This window comes from Fusarium coffeatum (genome assembly GCF_003316985.1).
Source record: "Fusarium coffeatum strain FIESC_28 chromosome Unknown BRIP53273_contig_443, whole genome shotgun sequence".
In the NCBI taxonomy this organism is placed as follows: domain Eukaryota; kingdom Fungi; phylum Ascomycota; class Sordariomycetes; order Hypocreales; family Nectriaceae; genus Fusarium; species Fusarium coffeatum.
In genome coordinates this window covers 1-10111 of record NW_022158232.1, presented here as the reverse complement: position 1 = coordinate 10111, position 10111 = coordinate 1, and the positions used below count along the sequence as shown (strand labels likewise).

Genomic DNA, 10111 nt, shown 5'->3' with positions numbered 1-10111 from the left:
AAAAAAAAAAAAAAAAAAGGTTTCGAGTTCTTTGTTGAAGTGGCCTTGACGCATACCAGCCGGAATCGCCTCAGATCTCGGAAGAATGGCGTCTCTTGCAGCTTTCAAAGGGTTTGAAGAGTGTTGATGAAACATGCTATCGTCAGCGACTAGCATTTCCCAGACCATATGGAGTGATACGCGTCTTTTCTTCACGGGTGCCTCGGACAAATGCGGATTATTTAGTGTAGCTCCTGCCCTACTCGGATGCGTCCAATATTTCCAGCATTAGTCAGCATTAGAACAGTTGAAAGATTATTAAAAAGCTTATACCAAGAGGAACTCCTTCTAGTCGGGCGTCAACATAGCCAATGTTTGTCCGCCATTGCAGAAAGCCATGGAGTTCCGGTTTGGCGCCCATAAAGACTGCCAATATCGAACGTTACCTTTAAGGAACGCCTCTACTTTCGAAAATGCTAGGTGGTATCCTGGACGGTTAACCAGGTATATGTTGGGCTTGGACCAGGGTGGCGGTATTATTAGTAATCTTGAGCCAAGGAAACAAGCCACTTCATCACCCGTTTCAACGGGCGCTTAAACGGAATTCAATGTGAGCAGAAGAGAATTAGAAAAAACATGGGAACGACAAGATGCATTGTTTCAGTTTACCGAAATAGTATCGTGAATTAAAGGAAAGCGGTTCATCTCGCTTGAGCTGTCATCGGCCACAGTCATGGATCAACATCCTGGAAACCCCAAAAAACTGTTTGGCATTTCATCGTCACCGAAACTTCCCATGTGTGATAGTCTCAGCACCGCTGAAGACTCGGCGCTCGGTTCCCAAATCTATGCCCGACGGCTCTTCTTCTCCCCACTGCGTGAGTTATTAGTTGCGCGGGCAATCAAGCTCATTATATATGGATAAGAATTGGTAGTTTCGAAGGGGTAGACTACATAATAATTTATTAAAGACCGTACCCTGTAGGGTCGGGAAACCCCCAAAAATGGAGACTACGTTCTATCTATAGGGAGCTCGTATCGTCGTGCGATAAGCTATCGATAACGCTATCGCGATAACGATAAAACGACAAAGGCCGGTAAAACAGCGATCGGCCATAGATAAGATAGAGATAAGCTCGCGATAAGCTTGAATGAAGATAACAGCGGCATTCCAAGAGACGCGTCGTATCTTTCTTCCTCTTGCATCAATCCGTCACAAAGCAGCACGGCTTCATTTATTCCACCAAAAATCAACCTGCTTCTAGAGCTGTCCATCCTTTATTACCTGTGCCCCAAGCATTACGCCATTATGAACACGCCCCCGATGTCAGCCAAATCAAGGCCAAAACCTCCCGACCAATATTTTGCTGCAGATCTTGTCCAAGGCATCGAACATGCGGCGAAGCAACGAGCCGACGCGACCCCCGAGCCCGAATTCGCTACCGACGCATCCGAACAGAATTACAAATACGTTTGCGAGCATCTGAGCAGGCACTTTGATCGTCATCAACTCCAGCAATTGCGGAAGCGTATCAGTGACCCTATGTATTGGGAGTGTGAAGCAAGGTGCTACGAAGATGCAGTGGTCTCACGTCTAGGGCACGTGCTTGATGAACGGTTGCATCGACACCCTGTCACGCCTGCTACGACCGAGGACTGGCAGAGTGTTATTCGTTCGCACCGGGACTCACTGCGCAATCACGGCTTTTCTATGCATGCGATAGACAACCTTCGATTTAATATTACGTCACAATTTTACTGGGAGATTGAGGCCGAACTGCTTGAACCTGAATCAAGCCGTCAGGAAGCCATGCTGATGCTTCAATGGAAGGAAGAGGCAGACAAAAAGACGGATAGAGTGATGACAGAGAAGCAACGAACGATGCATAGACACGTGCCATCTCGAACAAATGATCTCGTATCTCCTCGAAGAAGGTCTCAAACCAGAACCGCAGCTTGGCGCGGCGTACCAAGACGCAAATTGCGACACGTAAAGCGGGGCCGGCGCTAACGTGTCCTGACAATCATCGTCAGCGCATCGATACACATTTCTATTGGTCTATTCCCCGCTTATCTGCTTGGTCCCCTTGGTAGAGTCGAGGTCAAGACCTGGTCACGTTGCTTTCAGCATTATCACACTCAACTTTTGACACGCATCACGGTATTCTTCAGAGGACATGGACGAAACCAATCCCACGTTGGATCTTGCGGGTGTTGTGCTGTTTCTGGGGTCCTTCACTGGTGTTGATGACATTGTCTCCTTGTCAGATAACGAGCGATACCACTTCAGCCCTCCCGCAACAGCAGGTGCGGGATGGAAAGGCCGCAAGCTCACGCAAGAGCCTAAAGGACCCTTCCTTTGTCTGACATTTGGACGCCATCTTTTTTCTCCCGAAGGTTGGGTTTTCGGCTCATCATCAGATCCTGACATCTGTGATGTGCAGCTGGCCAAGGACAACAGCACTGGTATCAGCAGACGGCATTTTCGCATCGACACAGAGCCAAGAACCGGATCTCCTCGGATAACAGTATTATCTCGCTCCGGCGTTGTCCGTCTCGTGGACCAAGGGCGTGTCTTATCTCTCGAGCGAGATAAATCGACAGAGATATCCCGCATGGTCACGCTTGACCTTGGAGCCGTCAGTTTCGTCGTATGGCGGCCGGAGCTGACTGAGGCAGAGCAGCGGCGGTATGCTGCACAGGCACTGAAATGGAGCAAGGAAGTTGTTGCCGCAATCGCCACATATATTCCCCCACTCAACAGTCAACCTGAGACGGTTACGTCGAATGTCCGGTATGGGAAAAACAACGCCGTTTACGTCAATGAGGGAGGTGTCGAAGGTAGAGGTATGACTGCTTCTGTCATGCGGATCTATGAGCGAACTTCGGGATTAGTGTATGGCGCGAAAGAACCTTACTACAAGGTCAGTGATGACTTTGGGAAAGTGAGAAGTCGTTGGGAGGAGCTGAAGCGAGAATTTGACAACATCGCCAAGTTGGATCATGTGAGTAACTCACCTGAATTGCGTCACGTTGTTTCCAACCTCTTCTGACTCCTCTCTTCTTCTCTTCTTCCCTATTAGCCACATATAGTCAAGGGAATCGAGCTAGTCATGGCTGCAGATAAGAGGCTTCCTCCATGGCTCATCATGGAATACATCCCCCAGAGCCTCCAACCAAGAGGCTTTGACGAACAAGGTGTCGTTGACGTCCTAATTCAGATCAGCAGTGCGTTGATACACATGCACGCAGAAGGGATCAGCCATCGTGATGTGAAACCTGACAATATCCTCGTCTTGGGCTCCCGACCAATGCACGTCAAGCTGGCTGATTTCGGAACTGCAAGACAAATCGCATATGGGTGCATGGATACCTTCACCGGAAGTCCGATCTACATGGCTCCTGAGTTTCTCAACCGCTCATTGTCCTATACCAACAAGGTGGACATGTTCTCCCTCGGCCTAGTTGGTTTGCAGTGTCTCACTTCATGGGATCCACAATCAGACAAATATTGGTCCCGCGGACCGTTGAGCCGTCGTGATCATCAGGGCTGGATGCGTGATGTGATCGTTCGGCAGGTCGACACTGCGCCGTTGCAGTTCCGTGTGTGGCTACGCAAAATGCTACGCAGACAACCTGAAAAAAGAGGCTCAGCAAGAAAGTCTTTGCGACTACTATTGCAGATTCAACAGAGCCTCCATCAGGAAACGCTGAACCTGGGGAATGCCGAAATACCTGTTGCCGGTGAAGATGCTCATATTCAGGCATGCTACGGACCTGGTGACAAAGACGTCGTGACGAGGAACAACAAGAGGCCCGCCTCAATGTTCAGTGATGGCAGCTCTAGATCTTACCGGAAACAGAAGCAGCCGCCTCAAACCCATCAGCCTTCCCAAGGCAGCGTCCAGGGTGGACCCGACAGTCCTCAACCACAAGATTCCTCGTTCGTCATGCCGTCCTCTCCCTACTCGGCTCCCACACCATACGAAGGCAAAGAGACACTTGAGGAATCGGAAGAGAGTGGATGTGAAGATGTCGAGGACCTCGCTCATGATTGGCTGGGGAACACCGAGTCCGAGGACTCTGAGTGATCATCCCGACGAAGATCCTACCATCGACTTAGCAGATGGGCATCCAATTTGTCCCGATAAACTGCCGAGATGGTGTAGCAAGTAACTGGTAACGTCTTGGCATGGAGGTTATGATCTTTGATCTCATGAGCTCTGCTGTATCTATATATATTTTTAAACAAGTGAGAAGTTTCTACGAGTTATTAAGAGTTATCAAGGAAGAGTGTTTGTGTCGAGTGCCGGAAGTGTGTACCGCATCACTTGAGTCCTATAAACAATATATCTTGCTTGTTAATGTGAAAGTATGATGGTATCAGACAAGACTAGGATCCATTATTAGGATCACCACGAGTCAGCCAAAAGTTAAAAGCCAAAAACAGACAACGAAGCGGCATGAGACAAGCGGCAAAGCAGACCAACAGGATGAAGGTGAAGATTAGCGGCTCAACCACCATAATCCCTGCATTGCTAAAGTCTCAGAGGCTCGCATTTCCCCATAAGGCCGGCGTCCCAGTTTATGCTACCAACCTCGATTGATATAGTTTTCCTGCGGCCAAAAAAAAAAGTAGACCAAGGCATGATCTACAGAGAAAGAGGAGACTTCGTGAGTACAGTAAAAACGCAAAAAGAAAATATCAGACCACGTTCTGATAGCCAAGAAACTCTGAGGCGCAGCGACGGCGCAAGTGCATGTGGTTGACTTGTTGGCTGTCATGTTCAATCCTCCTCGCCCGTAACTGGATCCCCATCCTGGAAGCCATCTAGGGGTCAGTGTGTCCACTCTGGACGCTGCTTAACCAGGTCCCGCCTTGCCATCTATCTTTCTATCCTTGATTCTCCATCAAACGTACGCCGCACGATCATGTCGTTGGCATCGGCACTCATCCTCGAAGTCAGCCAGATCATAAGAGATCCTCCACGGGCTCTTATACGGTTAGGCATATTCGTTTTGTTTTCTATTCTTCTAATTCTTGTTACTTGGAAAGGCTCTTCCAGCTTATCTTATGGCTGGAGCACTGCGCCAATAAGCGAGGCTGAGCTCAAGAACATTTCGTTGAAAGCGAAGGAGTTTAACGAGAGCCCGGTTAAAGCGCCGTTTAAGAATACCTTTTGGGAAGTTGGCCAACGGTCGAGAGAATTGAGAAAATGGTTGGAGAGGGCTGATCACGTTGGGACTTCTTCGTTTGCCGGGCGCCAATTGCACGATGTGGTTGAGACGACAGCACAGGAATTATTCCCGTTTTTGAAGAACCTACAGCGCAGACCAGGAACGAAGACGCCGCTGGCTGATTTGAGACGGTCTTTCACCAAGGGATCCAAGGGAATTGTTATACCTGTTGGAGGTGGTGAACAATCTGTTCGGTTTGCTGGCCATTTGATCGTCTGTCTGCGAAAGGTTCTGGGTTCTCGACTACCGATTGAAGTTGTGTACGCAGGAGAGAATGACCTACCGGAGAAGGGTCGCAATAGAATCTCGGGCCTGGATGGTGCGTTGGATATCGAGTTTGTCGACATCCTCACGGTTTTCGATGACGCAACTTTGAAGCTAAAAGATGGAGGTTGGGCTATCAAGGCTTTCGCCATGTTGGGTTCTCGCTTTGAAGAGGTGATTCTCCTAGACGCAGATGCTGTTTTTATCCAACAGCCCGAGAAACTATTCTCTCAGCGGGCATACAAGGAGAAGGGTACCCTGCTCTTCCACGACAGACCTCTTTGGCAACATGCCTTCAGATCGCGCCACGATTGATGGATAGACCAAATAAAGCACCCATCAGCGGAAATGAACAACTCCCTCGTCTGGACAGAAGACTACGCCGAAGAATGCGATTCCGGAGTCGTAGTCCTCAACAAAGGCCGTATAGACACTCTCGTCGGCCTGCTGCACGTCGCATGGCAAAACACGCACGACGTCCGCGAAGAAGTAACCTACCGACTCGGCCACGGCGATAAAGAGTCTTGGTGGCTCGGTCTAGAACTTGGTGGTTCGCGGTACGAATTCGAGAAGCATTACGGCTCGATACTAGGTTGGGGTAAGGAAGAAGGAAAAGTGAGCAGTTTTGTCATCTCACATACAGATGAGAAGGATAAGCTACTGTGGTACAATGGAAGCTTGCTGAAGAATAAGATAGTGGATCCGGAGGGGTATGAAGTCCCGGAGTATTGGATGACGGATGGCAAGTGGCACAAGGGTAGGACCAAGGGTGATATGAGCTGTATGGATGAGAGTGAGGTTTTGAAATTGAGTGATAAAGAACAACACGTTTTGAGGGAGAGTATTGATATTGCGAAAAAGGTGGACGAGGCTTTGAAGGGGCGTTGATAACGTATGTTATTCGAGATGCAAGTGCGTAGTGTAATACTTGCTTCTTGGCACATTCCAGTCTTCAATGATTGACTAGAGCTAGCTGAGCCTCTGTCAAACAACTTGGTGTTTCCTGTCTGGGGCAAAGATGTCGGACTCTGATCCGTAGTCGGACGCCAATGTGGAGTGAACGACACCGGTCGCAGATGCCGATGAGATATCCATCCAAATAATATGGGGAAAATGTCTAAGGCCAAGTAAAGCAAGAGAAGGACTGATGTGTAAGGGTATGGGAGTTAGCGTGGCGGATACTGCTGCTGGCAATGCGATTCTTGAACTGACCAGGAAGCTAAATGTCGGGACTACTATTTCCAACTTTTAAAACAGGAGAAACGATGTTAACATGACAATGCGTTGTCTCTGTCATCAGGGTATCAGAAACTTTGTTCTTCAGGGCTAGCATAGGGTGATCGAATTTGCTTTCGGTAGCTACCTATTCGAACCAACGGATGTGCCTGGTAAAGAAACGACGGTTCGTCGCTATCTCTTCTTTCCGCATGTCATCCGGCGAGTTCGCCACCATAACTATGAGACCTTACGACAGAAATATCTTGAAACACTATTACCTGTAGATCTCCACTATTGCGACGCGTGGAACCTGCTGAAAATGCAAGTCATTTGCAAAAGGGGTGGTATACTAGATCCATAAGCGTACTTCTTGAGCTTTGGGACAACTTATATGGGGCTGACCAGACTGGCTTGTCGATTTGGATCAGGAGAAGTAGCTGCCGCAAAAGTAAGAGCCGCAAGAGTAAGACATGAAATAACTTGGTCACCTCATGCCAGTCTTAAGACGATTCTTTTGTTACCCGATCCCTACCATGTCACCGAAGTACACACACCCTATATCGTATACAGTTTAGCTAGTCACATGCTGCAGCCCACGTAAAATGCAGAAGCAGTTGCACTCCCGAATGGTATGCATTTGAGAACAATGGTATAGTAAACAAACGATGACCTTGCATCGCATGTAATTAATTGACAGCTGCTGATCGTGGATCGACTTCCAAAGTGCGAGCATGAACGTAATCTACCGGGCTTTTGCCGCCAGAACCGTGACGCGCGTCAATCTGGCGACGTGAATCAGCTAGACAAAACAATTTCATCCTTCCACACCCTCATCCAGACTCCAACTACTGTCATCATCCGACGACTCCCATCTCAAGGTATCACTCGACTCCTCGCTATCATCTGTACGGTCATCGTTCCAATAGCTTTCATCGCTGGAGGTAACGTCGCCATCATTGCCGGTGGCGTCTTCCAACGAGTCGGACCACTCGAATGTGATCGTCCGCAGTTGAGGCATTGCGCAAAAGTACGACGTGTGCCGCATATACTTCATTAATTGTCCACACTGGCAGTCGTCTCTTCTGACCCTTACTTTGAGATCGCGTACTAACGTCTCGACCGCTGCAGCGTCCTCCCAACTACCTAACATGTCATCTAGGAAGCGGGAGAAGTCCTCAAACGACACAATGAATGAGTTGTCCTCGTAAAAGACTCTGCGGGCTTCCAGGAGAAGACTTTGTCGACATTTATCCTCCTTGAGGAGCTCTCTCAGAAGTATAAATCTCTTGATACTCTCTTCGTTTGACCAACCGGTGGGTTCTTGCATGAGGATTGGCTCCCTTGTTACTAGATACTTTTGAAGCACAGCGCGGCGAGCGTCGGACGGGAGTTCGCGTATATCATCGAGGGTCCCCTCACATGTTAATGCATCGAGATCATGGTCGGCCGCCTGAAGTTGCATATCTCTGATCTGGTACATTGGGAAGAGAGGCTGGCAAGCGCTTGTCAGCGATTAGTATTCGTGCGCGGAATACCGACAAATATAGGGCCACTCGATCTTGGGTGGACTACTAAGAGACTAACTGACTGGAGGAAACGTGCGTGTATCCTTGCCTGGCTCGAAAAACGCCCCTAGACGCCCGTACCTGTAACTTTGCATTCCTCGTTTCTCACAGCCGCCGTGCGCCATGGTGAAAGGTGAAAGGTGAAAGGCAGGGGCATTCAAGGTCGATTTTTATCTCCAGGAACAGGATCCATCACGCAGTAGGTTTCTCTTCTGCCTCACGTCCTTTTCAAGCTTTCTAGCCTCGGAATGGAGGCACAGTATCATCTTGAATCTGCTCGTACCGGGCCGAAAGCAAATGAACCGCTTCACCAACGCGCCATCGACGTCATTCTTCGGCTCTTTCTCAGCCGGGTGGCATGTTTGGGTCCACAGCAGCTTAGCACTGACCACCAATATCGATGCGTAGGTGAAACTCATCACAACCAACATAGGTCGCGGGACATGGCATGACGGGTGCGAAAAGGGCGGAGAAGCACTTCGGATGTGGACTACCTATGGCGCAGGCAAATGTATCAGCCTACGTACACATTGACAGCAGCAGATACCGTCGCAGTTCCTGAGAAGGACCTCCAGCGCAAACACATAGTAAATAGACAAATGTAGCAGCCAGGTCTATAATGGAAGACAGGAGTTAGGTTTAATGGTAGGTATGATATGTTTACCATAGAGCCCGGTTACGATCAGACAAAGCTCAGGTTTCTTACTTTGAGTCCCTAAGGATCGGAGCGTAAGCCTTTAATGCTTGGGTTGACTTGAACAAGAATTATCACTTATCACCGTACCTGTATCTACTGTCAAGTGCGGGTCTGGACCTAATGTCAGCAACCCTCCACCAAATCTCTGCCAAAACGCCTAAAACCGGCGCTGACTTGCTGCAGACTGTAGATTTCTGAGGCCGTATCAGCTTTGACCGGTGGCTGGTTTTTAGGTCATAAATAGCTGAATGGTCCGACGACAAGATGACTTGAGTCAAGTCTTCGTCGTTGAACTACGCAGCCCACTCTATGAGCCCTCCATGCCCCCCAACAGAACAACATGCGCACCCATCTACGTCAAGCCGGAAAAGATGAGGATCGAGGCGAAGGAGGCACTGAAAGCGCTCAGAGCGTGTAGTCAATGGGTTGACGATTCTACGTTATTCTTAGATAAGAACGGTACTTTCTCGCATGTAGGGATGGAAGAAGCGTCCTTTAAAGTGCGTACACAGAAGGCATCTTTTTTCCTGGCGAAACTCGTTTCCTCGCCAGGATATTCAGCCACATCAGAAGAACAGAGACTGCACATTGGTGGAAGGCAACTCCTGGTCTCGCTTCTTGCGCATGCATGGCTTTGGGGAAGGCCCAAAGTGTTAGACAATGATGGCAACCCGGTCGCTTTCGAGAAAAGGCAAGTACTGGCACCTCAAAGTATTCTTGATTTCCTTGCCAAGATTCGGGCTCGTAGGAAGAGTTGTACCTACGACGAGTTACGAGAATTTCTGGAAACGGTACCACAAGTGTCTTTGCATGAGGACAGATCTGGGTGGAACGTAACAGGGGTCATTGCATGTCTTAGATGGGATAAATCCCATGATCTTCAACAAGGGGGACCATGGTGCTCGTGTCGGTACGAGAAACACAATCTCCCCCCCGCTTATCACGAGATTTGCCCTACCAATAGTCCAAACAGTGGTTTGGTGTGCCAATTGAGGCAATGGTTCTTTCCTGGCAGTGCCAAGGAGGAGAAGAGGGGGGAATATGATGGGGAGATGACTAAAGCAATGTTGAGTGGAATCGACGAGTAGAATTGAATAGTATTTTTGAATAGTATTTTTGAATAGTTTTATTGACGAGTGGAATTGACGAG

The 10111-nt window shown here is 48.8% G+C and overlaps 4 protein-coding genes across 4 annotated transcripts; 3 read left to right on the top strand and 1 right to left on the bottom strand.

The window, feature by feature from the left end:
* Positions 1 to 1288: 1288 nt before the first annotated feature.
* On the top strand, positions 1289 to 4070 carry FIESC28_11619 (uncharacterized protein; the record flags this gene model as incomplete). The annotated part of the gene is made up of 5 exons (XM_031165739.1): positions 1289 to 1873; positions 1935 to 1969; positions 2014 to 2096; positions 2152 to 2984; positions 3078 to 4070. The coding sequence occupies 5 exons, from the start codon at positions 1289 to 1291 to the stop codon at positions 4068 to 4070; spliced, it is 2529 nt and encodes an 842-aa protein (XP_031010205.1).
* An 841-nt stretch (positions 4071 to 4911) lies between these two features.
* Positions 4912 to 5796, top strand: FIESC28_11618 (uncharacterized protein; the record flags this gene model as incomplete). The annotated part of the gene is made up of 1 exon (XM_031165738.1): positions 4912 to 5796. The coding sequence occupies one exon, from the start codon at positions 4912 to 4914 to the stop codon at positions 5794 to 5796; it is 885 nt and encodes a 294-aa protein (XP_031010204.1).
* A 33-nt stretch (positions 5797 to 5829) lies between these two features.
* FIESC28_11617 (uncharacterized protein) lies at positions 5830 to 6369 on the top strand (the record flags this gene model as incomplete). Its single annotated transcript, XM_031165737.1, has 1 exon — positions 5830 to 6369. The coding sequence occupies one exon, from the start codon at positions 5830 to 5832 to the stop codon at positions 6367 to 6369; it is 540 nt and encodes a 179-aa protein (XP_031010203.1).
* A 1144-nt stretch (positions 6370 to 7513) lies between these two features.
* Positions 7514 to 8389, bottom strand: FIESC28_11616 (uncharacterized protein; the record flags this gene model as incomplete). Its single annotated transcript, XM_031165736.1, has 2 exons — positions 7514 to 8201; positions 8346 to 8389. The coding sequence occupies 2 exons, from the start codon at positions 8387 to 8389 to the stop codon at positions 7514 to 7516; spliced, it is 732 nt and encodes a 243-aa protein (XP_031010202.1).
* Positions 8390 to 10111: the final 1722 nt, after the last annotated feature.